The following is a 22,460-nucleotide window of genomic DNA, read 5'->3' as shown; positions in this document are numbered from 1 at the left end:
CTATACCTATATTTTACGTAAATAGTATAAACTTACAAAAATAAAATATATTTTATAAGGTTTACACTTTCATGAAGTAATACGAGTTACATTTTCAAATAACAATACAACAGTCCAAATTTTTTACAAAAACAGTATTCATATTTTTCACTGATATAAATAAATTAAAGTCACTGTTTGTGTATCATGCGGCTATCTATGCAGTTGTTTTCTAAAAAGTAAGCTTTATGTTACTTTGCACAATATGGACATCACTATAAGCCTGTTCATGAAAAGTGGCGGATGCATGGAATTATTCGCTTTGTACATTTTCGTTTATTTTTCATCAATAAATACTCTTTATCTGTAATTTTAATAAGAAATGACCGCTGAAAACGAACGTGAAATATATCATAAGTTGGAGGCAATGAAGGAGATCAGGTACTTTGTGTTTTATTAGTGATAATTATTCAAAATGCCTCGCACCTGTGGACTCGATCAATAAACACTTGACATCGTTTTGAAATGTTTGTAATCATTTCCTACGTTGCATAACTGTTCATTATTACGGGCCAATTAATTTACAAGCTTGAATTCACATATTGTAAAGTTTTATAGAACAATTTTATTTAATAACAACGTCCTAACCTCAAGTTAGTACCGATTAGAATAATAACCAAAATATCTGCATCTATTTATATTATTCTTATTAACATTTTGATACAACAATCCTATTCAAATTTTTTCGTTTGTCCTGTTCAGATTATTTTCACAATAAAAATAATATTCTTATTTTTCTAAATTTTACTTTAATCCAGTAAAAGGTTCCCAATAAAAAATAGATAATTCCTGTAACTAATCAATATATATTTGAACATAGTAGGTATACGGTGTTTGCTGCTAATTTCAGGAATAAAACAATAACCCTGGAGCGTCTGAAGCGCAGCATCTTAAATGAGGTGCGCAGCGGGGACCAGGAGGGCCGCTGCCTCGCACAGTACAAGCGAGAGATGGAGCTGCTGCAGCAGGAGAAGATGAGCCACGTGGAGGAACTGCGCCAGATACATGCTGATATCAATGCAGTATGTGTTAGCAGTATATCCCAATATTTGTGCAAACCCTCATGATTTAGCTTGAATGTCAGTCACTTTTTATTTAAGTATTTATTTGACAACTGATCTGAGACTTGATCACTTGTGTAATCTATTTATATGAGAAAGGTTTGTTAGGTCATTATTTACTTCTTTAAATAAATAAAAAGTAATCATTCTCTGAATGCATTTTAACAGTAAAGTGGAGAAGTTGAAGACTATGCCTGTAGGATGTGAAGCTATAAATAATATGTGGAGTATCACTGTGTGTTTACAGTGTAGCTATTGTTAGAGATGATGGAACACTTGTTTGTTATCTCTGTAGCTCCATTCACCATGCTGTTTCAGCTGTTTGTTTACATTTGTCCCACATTCCTTACCATTGTTTTACTGTTTACATCTGTTATGTGAACAAATGAGAGCTTTTGCTTCCTCACATCTCATTTGTAATACTTTAAGACTACTTTAAAATATCACTGACTGCATTGCATTGTCATTGTGTGAATTTTGTGAGATGCACTCAGCATTGGTCACTCAATCATGGACAATAAAAAACGAAGAAAGAAAATAATGCAATTACCTTTCTGCTTTCAAATGATATGATTTCAGTTGGAAATTTGGCTAAATTTATTATTGACTGGCCAGTGTTAGTAACATTGTATGTTTAATTTGAGTATTGTATTATAACATGTGTGTGTTATGTACTGGCAGATGGAGACAGTGATAAAGCAGACAGAGGAGAGCATGACGCGCAAGCTGTCGAACGCGTCGCGGCTGCACGAGGACTACCGCCCGCTGAAGGCCGAGGTGGACCTGCTGCGGCGCCAGTGCCTCGGCCTCGACCGCCTGCCCGACCTGCACGAGGAGGAGGGCAGCCCCATCACACCCGAGTATGATGTTACACTCGTATTCAAACACTATCACACTTACATACTTAAATTCTGAAATTAGTGTCGTTCATCTTTTCCATGTCGAAAATAAGCAATAGTATCTCATATCTATTATTTTATATTACAGTCAGTAGGTATTAACAATGTTTTCATTACTATAACGAAGTATTTAAATGATGAGATATCAATGTTTTAACGAAATAGTACAGACACAAATAAGATAGGCATAATAAGCCTATACATACTTATAACGTTCAGACCTAATCATGTTTATTTGCTATAATATGTGAGAGGAGCATGTAATAAGTAATCAGTGTCGGTGGTGACAGCCGGTTCCCGTCGCTGCCGGGCGGCGGCAGCAGCCAGGCGCCGCCGGCGGGGTCCCGGCCACTCGCCACGTTCCTGCCGCCCGCCGCCCCGCGCAAGCCGCCGCCGCCGCCGCCCGCGTTCAGGTCTGCTCTCGACCAAGATTTCATTACCGTCTCGCTGAGGTTCGATTATGTTTTATTTTTGGTTCTCTTCCCTTTTACCTTCCTTACGCGTGTTCTCAGCTGTCGCCTCCGCTATATGAATAGTATGATTCCACTCGACCGTCAAAAATAAATTAAGTTTAAAGCTCGAAACGAGCCGCTTTTGCGATTGCCGCGATTTTCAGTCGGAGAGACATAGCGGCTCTCTCCGAGCGAGCTTGAAACTGTGTGCATTACTCTGATGCAATAATTAATTTATAAGAGTGCACTAAAATCGAAATGATATAAGGTTGAGTTTCTAAGCAGGTCATGTTGAGGAAACAACTGAGAACGTTAATGTGAGACTGTTTTCTAAAATAAATACATAACTAAATCAACATATTTACTACATTGTTATATTGAATAATGTACAGTCTGAAACCCATCCTTTCATCCTTTACTTATTCCTTAAAACCTTATCTTTACATTATTAATTATTATTTGATCACTATTTCTTTTACTGTTATTATGATTTTAATTTTGGTTGAAAATCGTTATGAGAAGAAGGTAAATTGTTGAAATTGTTATTTAAACACAAAATTATATATATTTGATTGCAATTGAATCGCTTCTTACTGAGACATCATGCTTGCTGTCCACAAAGTCGCGGGATGACAAAAAGATAAATATTTTTTCTTGTAATGCGCGAGTTTCTGGTAACTGACAAGAATATGAAAACATTTTGAAGGTGACAAAGAGAGCATGGTGTTTACTTAAAAAAATAAAAGGATCGAGATATATGCCGTGAGACAGTTATTATAATTTATGTAGGATGTTTAAAAGCGTTGTATTGTAATGTGAACAGACAACAGCCGCCGCCGATGAAGTCGTGTCTGTCGTGCCACCAGCAGATCCACCGCAACGCGCCCATCTGTCCGCTGTGCAAGGCCAAGTCGCGCTCCCGCAACCCCAAGAAGCCCAAGAAGAAATAGTCGCATCACACACACACACACACACACACAACACACAGATCTCGTCAAATACTGTATGAAATGATTATGTTTCGTTTACTGTGAACAACTAGTCGTAAGTGCGCGTGTTATTGTGCCAATAATGGTTCAAATTACATAATTTTTGGTATTATTTGATGCAATTCGGAGACTTTATGTTGCATAAAAACCCATGCTCATTATGTCTATGTCTATGTCAATTAACAAACTCTTACCGAAATTGTAAAGTTATGCTATACTTTACATTGTTTTATAATAATCATTTGAAAAGGAGACTGAAATGATTTGCATTAATAAACTACGCCTTATAGGAGGTGTTTGACATCTATGCAAACATGTAAATGTATTCAAGAACGTAATTTTAAAATTGACACAATAAAACGCGCACTAATTATATAAATTAAGTACAATTACTTTTATATATCGCTCTCTGTTATATTTGTAAAGGCTGGTACATGCTGGTACATACAATACAATGACAAGTCGGTAAAGAGAGTGTATATTGTGTACATAGCACTGTTAGAGTAAGTGAGTAGTTACTACCTGTTAGTACCTGTGTACTACCGTGTAGGTATAAGTAGTGCCAAACTATCACTATTGTACATATACTTCGATATTATAACACTATGTGTGTTCTATGTATTTGTACATCGAATTTCTTAACCATCTCAGAACTCGACACTCGATAATTTTGTGCCAAATTATGATTAAGGTAATTCCGACATCCATTAAGTATATATTGAATGAAAATAATTTTAATTGTGCTTGTAGCTTGACCTATTTCAAGAACAGAATTCAATTCGGGTATTCATTAACACAACTATAGCCCTAAATGAATCTGTAATAGATGGACCAGCCAGTAATCATGAGCTCATGAGAGAGATGAGTATATTAATTCCAATAAGTCCTTTGTGCCAAAATCTAGAACTTGTATTAACAATTCGACGTCAACACTTTGACTTTTAAACAAGGAAATGCCTTTGAACGTCAATAATTAACAAATTCCGATGTAATGAGCAACAATAATGAAACAATAGATATTTGTAATACAAGCTGTGACAACGGCCATGTGTTCAGTTCGATTACTCACACTATTACTGAAAACTACACAACCTACTTACAGCACTAGGTACGAGTATATTGCAAGACAATGTTCTACATACACACAATGCTGTATTATTATACTAGTTGTTGCCTGCAACTTCGTCCGAATACTTTTCGTACTTACCACTTCTAATCTAATCTATAAATCATCTAAGACAATGACAATTTGATTAGTAATAGTCAGTAAAAGTCATCCAAATCGAATGTGACTGTCGTACCATACGGATAGTAACTTTATAAGTAGGTGCATTTATTTTATGTATAATCATTTCCTTATAGGTCAGCTGATTAATGCGTTCACAATCAGGTGTTTGAACTCGATACATAGTCATTAAATAAACAATACCATGTCTCATCCATATATTTACGCCCATGTTGCAATAGTTACGCCCCCTATAACACACTTGCCGAAATGTTATCATACAAGTCTGCAACTATGTGATGAGAAAAATGCATTTTATTATACACTGTGATAAAAAATGTATGTAACACACTGTATTTTAAACAATGATCTTTATATTTCGTTAAAAGAAGGATTATTAAACATTTTCCTGTTTCGTTTGGAGTTTGACCACAGACATCATATTTGGATGACACGATAACAGAGCTTGTTCATTACTTCCCAGTATTTAACACAGTCTCTTTGTTTAAACATAATTATGCATTTAATTAACCATAATGTCCGTATTGTGGAATAAGAAAAACCTTTTATAAGGACAAATAGTACTTTGTATTCAGGATAAAGATGTCACGCGAAATTATAATTTCATTTCCGCTAAGAAGAGTTGAGGAAAACTATTTTATGTGGACTAATTTGCAGGTAAAACTAGTGAAGATTGTGACTATAATAAAGATGTAAGCGTCTGTTGATATCTACAGATACTAGAACTACAGAATAGATAAAACTTCGTGCATAAGTGCAGCTAGTTCGCGCACTTGTCGCTGTTATGATATTTGCCATACAAACTGTATGAACTTAGCCTAACGTAATATACTAACGGGAGTAAATTTTGTATGTCAATGCATACCAGGCAGAGATCTGAGAACGCCACTTGCCTTTCATACATTGTGTCATACAGGACCTCTGGTCACGAGTATTTTGTATGTATTCAAATTGTGTAACAAAGAATTCGATGTAAATCACCGACTAATGTTAGTATATAAGGATGTAAATATTAGTTAACTTGTAATCAGTATTATTTATTTGTTATATTCGTGTGGGTAGGGAATAAGCATATCTTAATGAACAACCAGCGTTTGTAACTGAAAGAAATAACAGCCTAAGAGAAGGAGAGAATATTTGTACTAAAATCTTTTGAAATATACAGATTTTTTATAAAGTCATACTTATAAACGCCACTGAATGCGATGTATCGTTTCAAACAATATTTTGTATGATTCAGCAATTAGTTTTATTTCTTAACTCAGTCTTTATTTAGAGGGAATATATTTTTCAGTTAAAAACACTGGTGTGTAGTAGTATTAAGTACTTATACATGAGCTGTACATACCTACATACATGTGACATGTGCACGTCGTGCGATAGTTCTGTTTTTATTATATAAAACCTTCTATCAATGTCCAACCTTGTTTTTATCTTCTTCCACCTTTACTTGTTAACGCTTAGCACTCAAATCTGGGAACATTTGTCACAGTCGTAGTATGGTGTATGATGTAGTCCTTCAACGTTCTTTGTTTGATTCTCGTGCTGGCTAAAAAGTTATGCATTTATTTTGGGTTTTACCTTATAATAAAAACCCTACAGATAAAGGTATATTTATGAACTAACTAGTAATTATTAAGGAACTAACTTAAATGTAAATGATATTATTTTTTGGCGGTTCTGTGTAGGTACCTAATGTACCTATATCTTGTAAAAATATTCCAATTAAGATTTGTATTCCTTTACAGTAATCGTTATCAAGTAGCCGTTATTTTATAACGTAACGACTTCTGATAGCCAAATATCTTTGTAAATTAAATATGTGTCAAGAATAAGATCTATAATATAACAAACTCGATAACGCAGACATGATGACACAGTTATTTTATCAACAAACTGAATATAATTAGAGCAACTAATTATTAAAACCTACACTAGCTTCCGTATCTACTATGTACTTAGTTATAATTTTCTGAAATTGCGAGTCAATGAGAAAGGTAATGCTACTACGAAAAATATATAATTATTTAAGTGTGTTTATCAGTTATTTTGTTACCATAGTACAAGCTTTTCTTAGTTTGGAATCAGATGACCGTGTGTGAGTTGTCCCAGTAACATAAACAATGCATATTTTTAACATCCTTTCTAGAAATCACTGATTAATGTTTACAATTAACTATAAACATGCATTTTATAAACAAAGAGAATTTGCAACGTAATTGAACGCTCGTGATAAACACAGAGTCACCGAGGTGATCGCTTTATTACGTACATTCATAATAATTAATAATTATTAGATCTCTGTAGTCACATGACTATTATCTGTTCGCTCCAATTATTTATATTAACTGTTTATAATGCTATGTAGGTTCCTACGCGCTGTCTAGTAATAATGTCTGATACGACATCCTATCCTATTGATTTAATGACAAACTAAGTACTCATCATTATTTGGTCCAATATTAATTATTTTCCCGTTTTTAAGTACTAAATGTAGCCAAAATCGCACGCTGAATAAATTTTCCATGACAATTAAAGTATGGATCATACTTCTTCATTTATAGCAATGTAATAAGTTTCTTGGTTGTTATTAGGTACATATTGTATCAACAGTAGGTACAAACGAATTATGATGTTTTTGAAAATGATTAAAATTTGAGTGTTATTCCCCGCCTTTGTGATAATTATTATATGTTTGGGTAGAGCAAGTGCCGCAATACGCTGTAATGTTTTATAGATTATGGACAGACAATAGATAGGATACTAATTCAGAATTTGATTGACATCTATATTTTATGAATTCTCGATAGGTAGGTACCTAATGAGTTCTATTCCAAAGACAGGCAGAGTTCAATTTCGTGGAACAAGAACAATAAAGTATAATCTCAAACATAACGCTAGGAGTTCGTTCGGCATAAGTTATTGGGAACTGTTGGAAAGTCGAAATCTTCTGCCCTACAAAAACGTTTTAAAACTTTCCTTACATATTGGCGGTGATTAACGATACCGCAATTTTTGCCGGCGAATGCCATTGCTGTTGTGGCGAATTGACGATGGCACACAGACAACACAGCGAATATCATGACTGTGATTAAGTACGATAATGGTGTGAATGTGTGATGCTTCAACAATTTGCGTCGCAGTCGGAACATAAGCATCGACAGCACAAAGCGCGCTAAACATTCTCCCGGCCAGTGACCCTGCGACCCGCGTCACGTGCTTACATTATCAACTATCTCCCCCTTCCTCTATTACGATGTTCTACAAAGTTTTGTCAACAAACAACTTTTGTTTTATTTATTTAATAGAACGGTATCGCTATGTCCATACTTAATATGTTTATAATATTGTGGATGTTTTTGTTCTGGGAATGTTTCGGCTGACGTAATGCGTATCGGTTGTGAGTCATGGTATGTCAGTTTAGTAGGTAAGTAAGTATTGCTCTGTACCAGGTGCAGAGTGGCAGACTTCGAGCAACGGGATGACAAAAAACCGGCCAAGTATTGCGTAAGCGTTACAACTTTTTTCTCAACACTAACGGATGATAATAACCGAGGCAGGCAACAGGCTGCTATTATTATAACCATCAAGTGTATAAAATTCATCTTTTGGTCGTCTCGTCCTGATTTTACTGGCTAAGATTGCTTCTATATATTTAAAACTATTGAGATGTTTGTAAAAAATATGCTAAATAATAAAAACATAATCGAACTTTGTGAATAAGATAGTCACGAACGAGAATGGACGCACAAAAATATTTGTTTTGGAAATTAGCTATTTCACACTGTCCTAAGTTCCAAAGGTAAAGAATATATAAGTACTCAACAACAATTTAATTTACATTTTGCTCCTACCTTGCCTTGTCTAAGTACCTACTTAGGTTAGTGCAAAAGGGGAAAATATTAATAGGAAAGCGAATAAGGGTAAACCGATCAATACAATTAGCATTTACCGTGAAAAATGTACAATAGATATCTGATGTAATGTTTACAAATACTTAATGATAGTTGCATAGAACAGATGATGATCTTTGTTACAGCATCGCGCGAGGTGGTCAAGGGCACTCTGCCGCACGCCAACCGCACAAGCTACCGGCTGTTCCACCAATCACTAGCTATCATTGTACCTACCTAGTATTAAACGTTCAGTCAAGTTATAACGATAACCTTTATGTATTGTTGTATTTATTTTTAGTTTTTTTCCTTTATGCGATTTAGTAAGTGTTATTAGCTACGAGCTATTAGCAATGATTAGGTACTATTTGACTGTGCTATAAGTATAAATTGTGATAATATTTACTCAATACATAGGTAGGTACTTAAGTTTCGTCTGTTTTAACCTCTTACCATAACATCCACAGAATAAGGAAGAGGTTAGGTTTAATTGGCAGTAGGTGTGCGTCTTACAGTCTCATCTCATTAATTAGAAAAGTTTATTATATAGGAACTTTTACGAACATTAGATACCTAACAAACTTTGTTGATGGGATAGTTTTCTTGACAACTACTTGATGTTGTAATGTTCTTATAATATTTAAAACAGTAGTAAATAAAAGCATTAGGTATATTATAAAATATGTTTATTTCAGCTCAACAGAAGCACGCGAACTACAATATTTATCACATGGTCGCTTCAACGTACATTAACTTTACTTACGCTAACTTAACACTACGTACATTACATAGAATAGATGACACTAACACTTACACTACAGTGTCATGGCATTTTTACTTGCATTCATTTACAATTTACATCATAGGTTCCCAACGAGAGTAATAACGCCCTCTTTTGGCCTCAGGAGCATGGAGAGGGAGCTGTCGGCTTCTAAAGATACTGATAACTAATAGAAAAGGTATAAAGTTAGTAAAACGATTATGTAAATAGGGTAAAAAGGGCGGTCGTCCACAATTGGGAACCTATGAGTTACACACTTACTTCAGATAAGTAATGTTTACACAGTCGAGTGGATTGTATGATATAATTCAGTCTGTGTGTGTGTACTATGCCAATGTGACTACTTAATGATGAGTTTAATACAAACTTGCAGATTTATAATTTTGCTGATGATATTAGAAAACACTTTTTATGAGCTTTTAATGAGATGCCAAAAGTGTTGCAAAGTAATAAAATAATTTCTGTCTCAAGACGCTTAGAACGTGAAAGCGGACTATAGAACTGAGTACTTAAACAGTAGGTAACACACGAGCGAAAGCTAAATCACTATTTCCACAAACCGTTTATCGGCGACTTAAGACAAAATTAAAGCACAGCTTGTTGAACAATCTGCAAGTTGATTGAATGAGTGATAGATGTGTGTTATAGAGAGTTTTAAACAAGTGGGTAGGAGGCGGCGGTGGCGATGCCGCAGTGGTTGTTCTTGTTCCTCGCCATCTTGATGTAGCCGAGGTCGCCCCACGAGCGGCCCCACGAGTTCTTCACCAGCCAGTAGTCGCCGCCCTCCTCGTCCGTGCCGTAGCCCACCACCAACACCTGCGGAACACGGCTCAGTTAGTCCAGAGATATCAGTGCTTGTGTTTTAATTCAGTTATTGTAATAACACAAACTAGCAGTTTAATAACATGTCGAATTATAATATGAAGAATGAACGAATGCAAAGCTTTTTTTAAAGACAATTCCTACACTAAGATTTCCCCTTGTGTCGCAGGGACAGACCCGAAACAACTATTTGTGAATCGCACAAATAACTATTCCGTGTGGGAATCGAACCCACGTCCTCCCGGCGCAACGGTAGCGGCGTGGCGACGTTAACCACTGCATCACGGACGCAGTTACCCAACTCTCGAGATAGACTCAAGACCTAACTCTTCTCACCATCCGGGAGTAAAACCCAATAGTTAGTCATTATTGTATTATAGTAATGTAAGATGACCTGAAAAGCAGTAAAACCGTGTGAATCGTTCATAATAGTCCGATGACTCTCTGGTGACAGTTGAGAGGTCAGCAGAGGTCAGGCGCAGGTCAACGCAGTACGCGTCGTATTATATTAGGTACCTATTAGTGATAACTCGAGAGACTTATTTATCACAATGACATGATATAGGACTTAAAGGTCATTTGAACGTCGCACTTGTTTAGTCATCATTTCTAATTAAAATGTAGAGAGAATTTGTGAAATAATAAATGCTGTAGGTAGGTATGTTGTACCTAAATGCTGTCGTATGTGCCCTATTTGTAAAGAACGACATTGTAATCACTTTGAATTTAACATCAGTTATTTGCTTGTTTAATTATTCATGTACCTACCTAATTTATAACATTTTAATGAATAGGCAAGTAAACCCAACTTGGATGACTCAAAACTTAGAACTATGTTAACGACTATATGACGACTATATAAAATTGAAATTGTCCATGAAACTAATTTTGCAGAACCAAAATAACACTACCCACAGGCCACAGATAACTAGATTAACACATTAAATAATGACTTTTCTCTAGTTAAACGAAGCCATAGTAAAAAAAAAAACTAGCATTGAAATAAATTCAAGTGTTAACTTACTCCATGGTCAAGCTCAGAAGAGGAGCAGTTCTCATCGAAGTAGACACCATCGGAGTAGAACTGGAAGCTCTCCTGCGAGGCGTCGATGGCGACGGAGACGGGCCCCACGGTGGCCACGGCCTGCATCAGCGCCTGCTCGTCGCCGGCCGGCACGTCCACGAAGCCCGTGTCGTCGGCGCCGCTGTTCTTGGGGTTGTATCTACACATACCAGATAACTTTCAACATCGCTTCTTTCTTTAGTTCTGTCTTGGTAGGACCGTTAATGTTGAGTCTATATCGCTGATTGTTGCGAGCTCCTCGCATGATCAATTATTGTATCGACCACATTGTAAATCTTTTGGCGATTGAAAAGAGTGGTCGTGAGTTTCTTGCTAGCTCTTCTCATAAGGCTCTACCCCCTTTCCCAGTGGTTCAAGACTTTACAGTTATACTTTTTTTTTACTTTAATAGACTATAGGCGGGGTAATCTCGCAAGTTGTATTTATTTACCTACATAATTATCCCTAGGAAGTTTAGCCAATTAAGTATAATTATAATAATTGTTATTCAATATTTATAAACATATCACGAGTGTAGTCATTAGTACCGCCTGGTACATAGGAGTATGTGTGGCCGATAACATTAACTAATTAATCAAAGCTAATATTATGCATTAATTACGACATTAATTACATAAATGGCTAACAGCTGTTTTATACTTGTGATAAAATTATACAACATGGTCTCTATAATTACTGTAAAATAAATAAAAGAGATAAATAACCAAGACATCCAGAGACACAGGTAGACCACTTAGCTTTCCTAGCTACAAAAATAAATCAGAAAGTAGACCACGAGCCAAAATATCTATCTTCTATCTAAACCATAGGATCCCAACGGGAGCGATAGCGCCCCCTAGTTAGAACTACAGCATTGCACGAGGGGCGGAGCGGGTCTAAAGACACCATCTATATATCCACAGAATATAAAATTCAAAAACTAATATACAAAGGGGCACTCCAAATATTTCCTTAAAATGGAGCACTAGCGTATAAAGATTATGAACCTATGACCTGAACCCTAACCCTACACGAAAGCATCAGTCAACTGAACAAATCTCACCTGCACTTGTCATCAATGGCCTCGTAAGGGTAGGTCTTCTCGGTGTCGATGCCGCCATTGTCCTTGATGTACTTGAAGGCGTTGTCCATGAGGCCGCCGTTGCAGCCGTTGTTGCCGTACGCCGAGGAGCAGTCGATCAGGTTCTGTTCCGACAGAGACACCAGGACGCCGCTCTTGCGGAAGTGCTGGCCTTCTAGCGCTCCGGTCTAGGGACAATATTTTTATAGTTAGTTGATTGTTTTACAATGTTGTATAGAGATTTATACTAGAAACAAGAGTTTTCTTAAGGGATAAGCATTGATGATGACTCGTTTGATTGTTTTAGGAACAGATTTTTCCTTTATCACATAAATCTGTTTAAATAAATGTCGAAACGTTATTTATTACAGCTCTTGAAAGCTGCCTGGGCCCTGGCCTCAATAGTATTTTTAAAGGGAAACCATAGGCTGGTATATAAAGCATGATTTCCCTTGATATTAACAAGACTCTTGGAGTGAATTGGCACTGTATCAAATCAATATGCCTTAATATTTGCCTATGGCAATAGTATTACAATAACTTTAGATTGGAACAATGTTGCTAAAATAACAATGATGTTTTTCATAGTTATTTTCCTGTTCTTGCATCTTACGATTATTATCAGAGCAGTCGTACCACCTCGCTTGCCTGCTTAATTTAATTGTTTTTCCGTCAATATTACAGCAATTATATCACTATATGCCTACATCCGCACAATTGGCGGACTCGTAAAATAGTTTTTTATTTATCTATTGGTTTTTATACTAGCTTTGAAACAAGAAGACATGTCACGGAGAGATCGTGATTGCTAGGTCTGTATGTTTATATTGTTCATCGTCTATACCTACATCCGGTAATCACAAAAAAAAAATCGTTATTGCATTATTAATCTGTAGTCACAACAGACTAATCGCATAACGACTTGATAACAGCTTATTGCCCGCATAATGTTACCAATCATTATATTATTATCATTATATTTCTGCTATTGCCTTTATAATCGCTTTTATATGTATATTGTGATAAACTAGCACATAATGTGTGTTATTTTCTTTCTCTCAGTGCAATATACGCAGTAATATAAAATATAAAATTATATTTATGTCCCTACACAACTAATTGATTATTTACATGACCGATTACATACTATGTTAGTTATTATAGAATGGAATATTACTGTTGTATATCTATACTAATATTATAAAGCTGAAGAGTTTGTTTGTTTGTTTGTTTGTTTGAACGCGCTAATCTCAGGAACTACGGGTCCGATTCGAAAACTTCTTTCAGTGTTAGATAGCCCATTTATCGAGGAAGGTTATAGGCTATGTATCATCACGCTACGACCAAAAGGAGCAGAGCAGCAGTAAGAAATGTTACAAAAACGGGGAAAATTTTGACCCATTCTCTCTTATGTGACGCAAGCGAAGTTGCGCGGGTCGGCTAGTTTAGAATAAAGTTTGTATGTAAACAAGAATTTTAATTTTAAATAACCTTCGTAAACTGTGACTAACACTTTTTTATCACGCTATTGTTTAGCAGATTCGCTAGAATCGTAGCAAGGTAATAACTACATGATATAAGTTTACATAATATAAACAATAATATAGGATACTAGCGGACCCGACAGACGTTGTCCTGTCTAATATATTAAAAATTAATTTAAAAAACATTGTCCAGCGAACAAAATTGTGAATCTAAACCATTCTCAGATCCCCTTGAACACACACAAAAAAATTCATCAACGTCGGTCCAGTCGTATAAGAGAAGTTCAGTGACATACCTACGTCTCTTCATTTTAACAAAATGTTATGTCCCTTTACGCTTCTCTATTGCTCGATAAATATTTAAACGTTTTTTCATCACTATTATATTCGTATAACAAGTTACACTAAAGTTTTTTTACATTAACATCAGGTAGAAATATGCCTCCCGAGTTTACCTGCTACCAAGTTATTAGTAACAAACCGGGCCGTAGTCACAATATGATGCCGATACATTCACTGTTGAAATAGTTCAAATAGTGCGATGTACGGCCGTGCGTTAATCACGAGGAAAACTCCACACAACACTGCTTTCTTGGAATATGCAGTAACTGTGCTATCCACATTCATTGATTTACTGAAAAAAATATTGTTCAGATTTTCCTTATAACGTAACGTTGGTCTTTAAAGTGAAATTGTAAATCGGTGCCTAATGGTTTACTGCGTATTTTTATAGACTAAATGCATTATAATGAGGGTAAAACGTTGGAAATTGAGAGGAAGAACAAAAAGAGTACCTCTTAATGCTAATTATTAATTGCCACCCCGTTGCTTTCTGCTAGGATAATGGTCGTTAAGCCACGTCAAAAGCCTTTCGGGTGGCTTCAACAACTTTGACATTACGTTGACCAGTAATCATACGATAAAATAAAATTATGGAACTAATTTTCAGTAAACAGAGGCTAAACGCCTAGCTATAAGCTAACAAAGGCTTTGTCAATCTAACCTACTTAGCAACAAATATAATAATATTTACACACGCTTTAGGAATGACACCAATCATGCGATGTTTGTGAATCACATATCCGGTGCAATACGATACAAAAACAATATTAAAATGAAATCGAACTCTAGCCATTAGGTAACTTGAGTCATACAATGACTAATGTCCTGAAACACTGAAAACAATGAGTTTTATATTATTTGCGCAGTTGTTGGGACAAAAGAGAGAACGTTCTACACTTGTAAAAGTAACTAATAACTATTATGTAGGTCGCTTCCCCAGCTGATCGGTTACACAATATATTGTTTATATTAATTTATGTACTTTTACATATTATTCTAGTTATAGAATGTAGTACGACAAAAAGTCACACAACTGCTGTCTATTTACGTAGGTTTATTTTTATGGATCGAAACTAAAGAACAATCGTAAACAGTCTTGTTAAATGTTGATACAGTCGCAATTAGCTCGAAATGACGATGGTAAGAACACTGTAGATTTGTAATTAAAGTTAGTTTATGTTGACGTTACAATTTCATTGTCAGTGATTTAGTACTAAATAAATCATTATCACTCGTTCCAACAGTGAGTGAAAACAACGTGATGTAACATTGCATGCCTGAGATTTCTTAGCACAGTTCTTGAAGGTATGCAAAGTCTCCAACCCGCACTTGACCAGCGTGATGAACTCACGGCCTAACACCTCCCTCGTTCTGGGAGAAGATCCTTGCTTAGCATATTGGACATTATTATTTTCAACGGAAATGTTATCATGAAAGCCCCTAAATAAACTCATTCAGTACGAACTTAGGGGCGCGAATAGTCCCGAGTGTCGCGACTGCCCCTTCCTATGTACGCACTGGGACAAGGTCGGCGGGAGCAAGAACACACGCCCATTGTTCCCGTTCACCTTGACCCACTTGCCCAGTCGAGACCGCGACCTCTCGCGTCTTTACTATATAGGCCGTAGTACGCAGGACTCACAGAAACGGTATAGAATGAAATCGTGGGCGTTCCTGCTATTAAAATAACTTTACTTTAGCATAAAACTGACTATAATAAGTGCAAGTCAGTGATGTTCTAACTTAGTGATTTTAACCAGACTAAGCTTATTGGCGATGTCATTGTTCTTCTAAAGTCCGACGACTTAGTAGAGCACTTTGGCCAACTCGATTTATCTAGACTATATTAATAACTCTTTCGCATTTCCAGAATAAAAAGCGGTATTAAACTGGCCACCGTCAACTGCATAAGTCTGGGGGTCATTGATTTTATGAATGACGTATTTTCTATACCCTTCGCCGGCAAACCTTTCATATACGGATCTTTACTAAGTTATGGGATTATAGTACTATCGGTATTGTCATTCCTCTGCGGTATAAATATTGGATTGGTGCTTCAAATACACGTCTTATATGGTCAGTCTATTAGCCTTATTTACGTAGCTTTCTCAGTCACATGATCCGTTCAAACCAGTTTGAATTGAATCATTCAGTTTTACCTCGAATCGGTTGGTTTTATTTCCTCATGTTTATTCATGAGTTAGTTCATTATACGATCGAAATAACAGTAGGTAGAACCCAAACAAATGTAATCAAATTATGTTTATAAGATTATGTATCACGTGAATCGTAAGATACAATAACAAAACTTGTTTTTATACAAAACATATCTTATCAAAATAAAAACATATAAGTACCTTTACAATCTCTGATTTATTTCTTCTTTGTTCGGCTGTATTTTAAAACAGTACCTACTATGACTCAAAATAGCTTAAAAGATTTAATATCATAGATACAATAAGTATAGATTAATTAAAGTCAGTCTTTGATCGTTATCAGTCAAAAAACTGAGCATAAGACGTATTTCGAAGTCCTAAAGAAAGAAATGAATCACGGGGGAAATCATTATAAAAAGCCATCACGAATCCACTATCAAAATCAAACATAATATTATTAAACAAAACAGCTCTAAATAACAACTTTTCCCACAATAAGTAATTTCTGTAGTATAATTAACTATACAAACACAATAGCAAATCAACGAGTTACATAGCATGATGGCGAACAAAGTGGTTATGTATTACGAATACGTAATGTAAGTTCGAGGCCAGCGTACACGTGGAGCTTCATATCCGACACTACACTACATAAAGATATAGCAACTATAGGAAGTAAACACTAACGCCTACATATTTATACACGACACGACACGGCCACGGTCGAAACTTGCGTCGCGCTATGTTTTACTAATCTTTATTGATCAGTTCCTTAAATCGTTATTTGATAAACATAGAAAACTAGACGATATGTAAACGGTGGTATTGGGTGCTAAGTGACCTTATAAAGGTTGATGCTTGGTATTTGTCACATAGGACACACAAGGGCGTTATAGACAGACGTAGAGCATAGCCTGTATTTATTTACACAGTTTAGAGATAGGGTGACAAAATAAAATATGTGTAGCTACATTCAGAGTTAATCAATGTGCAGTCTAGCGTTTAGCGTCTAGAATAACAGGTTTTAAAATGAAAATTATATGACCTACAACGTTCAATCAACTCTCATAGATGTTTATCTGTTTTTATATTCTAGGAATCATAAGACCTGTCACGATTAACAGCAAAGGTTTCCTTTATATTTACAAAAGAAAATTCCTAAGATATTTTCCATTATTTTAAATCTAAGTATTATCCTTCGAATACGCATCCATTCTTTTACATTTTCTGCATATACCTAACAAAAGTTATGGAATAATCTACAATCCTTACCGCCGTGCCCCTTACCAAGACTAAATACAAAATATCCGGATCCAAGTTTTATATTATCACACTCCCGAAATGACAAGTAATAAAGTTCTAAGTAGTGTGTGTTGTACTCACAGTACTGAAGGACCAGCAGGAGCCGCACTTGCCCTGGTCCTTGATCTCGGTTACAGCGCCCTTCTTGCGCCAATCCACCTGGTCGGGGTAGGACACGTGCGCCGGCGCGATGAACGCCGAGCCGCGGGTGTCCGCGCCCTTGCTCAGCAGCTGCTTCTTGTGCCTATGACAAAACACCATGGTCAGTAAAATGGCGATAAGGACGAATTCCACTAATAATGCCTAGTGCTAAAAGAGGTGGCACAGTGTAATGGAATGGAGTCATGTGGACTTTTATTTGAAGACTTATTATGAAAAGATAATGTTTTTTAGGTAAGATTGGTATCGGTTTTTTAGCAGTAGACTGCCGCAGAAAAGTAATTAATTGAGATGTGTGTGTGTGTGTGTGTGTGTTAGTTCGTAAATAAACGTTTACCGTATTTTTGCTAGGACAACACAAAAAGTTTTATTAGTCAAAATGTTAATTAAAAGTAAGTTTTTTGGTGGCTCTAGATTGATTTCGACTAATAATCAATAAGTACCTAATGTAAAACAAGACAATCTTTGTCTACATCTAATTAGTGAAAATCAATCATCCAATGATTGTTTACGATCACGTTCGAGTTCTTCAAACAACAATGACCAACGTAAATATTTAAAAATAACCGTTTTTTTTTTTGTTTTGCACACAGCCAGTGACATTGACACTGTCGACCTCTCGTTCAACTTATAACTACGGAGTTTTATCACTCACGTAGAACATTATCTAAGTGACCTATAAAGGAACCTACTAAATATTGTAATCAGTAAGTCGATACGAACACAACAACTTCTTTGTTTAATTTAAATAACAATCTTTGTTATCTTACGATTCGCTACGGGATAAACAATTTGATATACCTACTTGAAACTGATATGGCGTTGAAAGTATTCTTTTACTTTTAATTATTTTATTAGCTACTCAAATGCAAAACATGGAAAAATTAGGTAGGTAAATATCGCAAGAAACTTGCGTAGGTATAGCTATAGAAGTCAATTAACACTAAATAAATCACGTGAACAAAAATGGCGAGTAGGTAACGAAACTGCGTCAATAGTATAAAAAGTAAACCGCAGAATAAGATTTCTATCATTGCTGAAGAGGAAAAATTATGACGAAGACGATTTGGCATTATGCTCTAAACACCTGTTTCTAAGGGAACAAGAAGCCCATTTACTATTACGATGTTTTAATAAAGATATGTTGATATTTCTTTTATTATAGTGAACTTTAACTATGGCGGAAGTTGGTCAGGGAATAAAGAGAAGACAAAGAAGAAAGCATAAATGGGCCAATCTAAAAAAATGTGTTGTGACACAAAAGACACGTTCAAAATGTTACTGACTTGGCGGTCTTGTTGAATCCGTTCATGGTGTGGATGAACTCATGGTGCAGCATGTCGGAGTACTTGTTGGGCTTGAGCTTGTAGGAGACCTGGCGCTGCTGGTAGCGCTGGTTGTGCTTGGCGATGCGCATCTTGTTCTCCGCGTAGATCTTCATGCGGAACTTGTCCTCCACCTCGCTGTCGTAGTTCTTGTTGTGCTCCAACTGTGTAACGAGATGATTGGTTAGAATGTCCAAGTGCATGACTGCGTGGATTTAAAAGTTGATGTTTTTTAAAAGGGTGCTAATGTGTGATACTTGTTGCCGTGCATGACGAGTTGGATTGAGCAAATTTAAACGTAAACTAAATTTTAATAATGTTTTGTTAGTTATCGATGTCCATAAAAATGATACTTATTTTCTATTCTCCGAGAAGTTTTGGGCACAAAAGAATACCCAAAACCAAAATATAATTTCAGTCAATGAATTGGGGGAATCCAGACAATGGCATTATTCACTTAATCAGTAATTGTATTACTTTCACAATGCATCAAGCGTCCATTATTTGGGCTATAGAATATAGATGAAATAGTCACAGTAGGCTTTGTCGAATTTGATCAATGCTGCCTTTGTGATGACCTTGTCACTATTCAAACCGGTTTTATTTACTCAATTATACTTGTTACGTATTCTATTACACAAAGACTATCAATTATATCTTCTGCTCAAAAACAACACACAAATTCAGATAAAAAATGACGTAAAATTGTACACAGATTAGGTCGCTTAAGTCTTTTTTGTACTAAAGGTAGAGCTTTTGGGGTGTTACCTTGAAAGCGTGCCATTCTTCCCGGACCAGGTCGAAGAAGGAGACGGCACTGGCGGCCGCCACCACGAACAGCAACAACGCTATACTCTTCATTGTTGTACCTTCAACAAACAAACAACTATGTTTATTTATTTACATACACATAGAAACAAAAAGCGATCACATGATATAGGCTGCAAGATGGCTACCCAGGACTTGAAATACAACTTATCCCGTCTATCACGGGCTTTCCCAACGGCACAAAAGTTGTCGGACCAGTGAGAACGAGTGTAGTGTCAATAAAAAGCTTCCCTAACAGACTGAATAATTGATTATTAAGGATAAGTCTAGACGTCTGGCCGCAGATGTAAGAACGTTTGGAAAACCCACCCGTGATCGTTTTCTTTTATGGCTCGTGCTCGAATGAAATTATGAACACACCGACCAGAATCCCACGGTTCCGATTACAGGAAAATGAATTCTTTACAATAATAAAAATATAAAATTCAGTTGGATGACAAATAAACGAGAAAAACAATGGTGCCGAAGTGCAATTGAGAGATGAGATCATGTAATTATGTACCTACCTATATACAACAAGTACTACGACGCTATCGCTCAGGATGCTCGAGCGATGATGACTAAATAACAAGTAGGTACACCAATATTACCACTAATTTCATAGCAAAAAGTTGAACACAAGCGATACGAGTGTAAAGATTACAATATAATCGGCTGGGTTTTCCGCTTAACTTAGGTATTGAATTTTTCAAAACAAGATTGTTTTTGTGTTGAGTTTTGATAAGAAACGCTAGTTATTTGAAAATATTGACGATCATAACAAACTGAAGCATATAATTCAATCTGTTATCCTTGTGTTAAATACCTACCTACTTATTTTCTTCTTAGAATTGATCTTCTCAGGTTTCTTAAGTACTTTAGACACCGTACTACTTTTTGCCTTTACTATTATTCTGAGACCTAAGCTGTACTGGCTCATACAAGTACCCACAATAAAGGAAATGATCATTCACACAACTAAACAGCAGTTACGTTTAATTTTGTGATTGACGAATCCCATTTTTTTCATCATCCATTTTTCATCCATTTTTTTTTAATTTTTATACATACCTACCTACATACTTAGCTTTCAGATGTACATATCTATCAATGGATAGAAGGAAGTAGTGAATTTGTGATACAGTTTGTTACGAGTGTGGAATATTAAATATTGCGTTATTGTCGTAGTGTCAGTGTATGGTCGGTGTCGGAGCATCGCGCGAGCGTGACATGCGATCGTTCGAGGAAGTTATGTTATGTCCACTGACATTGCGACGGAGTGACTGTATAGTGTATACGGAAACTAACTAGCTATCTTACCTAACTCCGATAAACTATAAACAATGAAAAAATAACGCTACATTTTCCTACTCGAAAATATGTTTTTATTAAACCTTTTTAAATTATTAATGAAGAGCCCATGGCGGTAGATTTTAAAAGCAGCGTTACTAATTTATTGAGAAATCGAACAACGGTAAAAGCGAAATTCTTTTCTTAAAAACATTAAAAAGTTAAAATACCGCCGATGAAATCACAAATAGATATTTTTTATTTCACACCTAACTTTCATAGCCGAATAACAACGAATAATTTAGAAAGTTAGCAAAATGAAACAGGATAAAGAGATTTCGTGGAAAGATAAGATCTTTAGCTCCAGCTATTTAGCTGCTCAGTTAATTTGATTTCACTGTTTGCTAACATTGGAACTGCTTTGTCATTATTTACATTAATTTATAAACAATAAATCGACATTTAACTCGCGTGTATAATGTTTAAATTTACCAGAATTTACCTTCGTGCTTTGTAAGACAAACAACTATGCCAAACAATAGGTAGGTCCGCTCTCACGATTTTAATTGTTTATATATAACAAAATTTAAATGCTAAGATAAATTATACGCATTTTATATTTTAATTCCAAAATTACATTAATTTTCTCCTTTTTTTAACTAAATACTACTGAGCTTGTTCTTGTTCCCAATTAAATTAATTTTACCCCCTAAAACTCAACAATTATACCCGAACAAATTGTTAAATTTAGGGTAGTTTGTCGCGTTTACAAACGTACTTTTATTAATATTGTACAGAAGTAATTTGCGAAGTACTATGTTGATAGACTGGTGAGTTTACGCAACAAAGGAATAAACAACAACATCTGATACCACAAATTCGTAGTGGGATAATATAACACAAAGGAAATGATCCTATGACCCTTGAGTAAACACTTACGATTCAAACAAATAATTAACAATATGCGCATTAAATATTCTCAATTATAAAGACACAACTTACCTTTTCTATATTCCTTAAATTAACAATAATTAATTAACTATTTTACGATACTCTAATTATTACAATGTAAGGAGCGTCTGAACACGACCGCGTTAAAATTGTTTATGCGCATTCATTCAGCGCGTTCTAAATATTCGTTTGGAAACGATAGTTCAATAGCTCTACAAATGACAAGGATGTTCCGTTTTCCGTAGGTTTACTGCTATGAAGTTATTTGTATTCTGGTATTTTATAATACCATTTATTATATAATAGAGAACCACGTTT

General features: G+C 35.6%; 2 protein-coding genes across 5 annotated transcripts; one reads left to right on the top strand and one right to left on the bottom strand.

Moving 5' to 3' along the window:
- The first annotated feature begins 252 nt into the window (after positions 1–252).
- On the top strand, positions 253–6,108 carry LOC142976085 (zinc finger C4H2 domain-containing protein). 4 transcript variants are annotated; one of them, XM_076119307.1, is made up of 5 exons: positions 253–420; positions 890–1,061; positions 1,782–1,960; positions 2,290–2,412; positions 3,275–6,108. In XM_076119307.1, the coding sequence occupies exons 1-5, from the start codon at positions 362–364 to the stop codon at positions 3,399–3,401; spliced, it is 660 nt and encodes a 219-aa protein (XP_075975422.1). In that variant the 5' UTR covers positions 253–361; the 3' UTR covers positions 3,402–6,108. The 4 variants fall into 4 exon arrangements, with proteins under 4 accessions (XP_075975422.1, XP_075975419.1, XP_075975421.1 ...); XM_076119304.1 differs by having other exon boundaries at positions 2,290–2,451; XM_076119306.1 differs by having other exon boundaries at positions 2,275–2,412.
- A 3,140-nt stretch (positions 6,109–9,248) lies between these two features.
- Positions 9,249–22,349, bottom strand: CtsL1 (cathepsin L). Its single transcript, XM_076119609.1, has 7 exons — positions 22,194–22,349; positions 19,863–19,963; positions 19,056–19,258; positions 17,692–17,854; positions 12,309–12,514; positions 11,207–11,405; positions 9,249–10,176 (listed from the first exon to the last, which is right to left on the bottom strand). Exons 2-7 carry the CDS (start codon positions 19,953–19,955, stop codon positions 10,015–10,017), a joined length of 1,026 nt encoding a protein of 341 aa, XP_075975724.1. The 5' UTR covers positions 19,956–19,963; positions 22,194–22,349; the 3' UTR covers positions 9,249–10,014.
- Between the last annotated feature and the right edge of the window lie 111 nt (positions 22,350–22,460).

This window comes from Anticarsia gemmatalis, chromosome 10 (genome assembly GCF_050436995.1).
Source record: "Anticarsia gemmatalis isolate Benzon Research Colony breed Stoneville strain chromosome 10, ilAntGemm2 primary, whole genome shotgun sequence".
Lineage (NCBI taxonomy): Eukaryota > Metazoa > Arthropoda > Insecta > Lepidoptera > Erebidae > Anticarsia > Anticarsia gemmatalis.
This window is presented reverse-complemented; position numbering and strand designations above follow the sequence as displayed.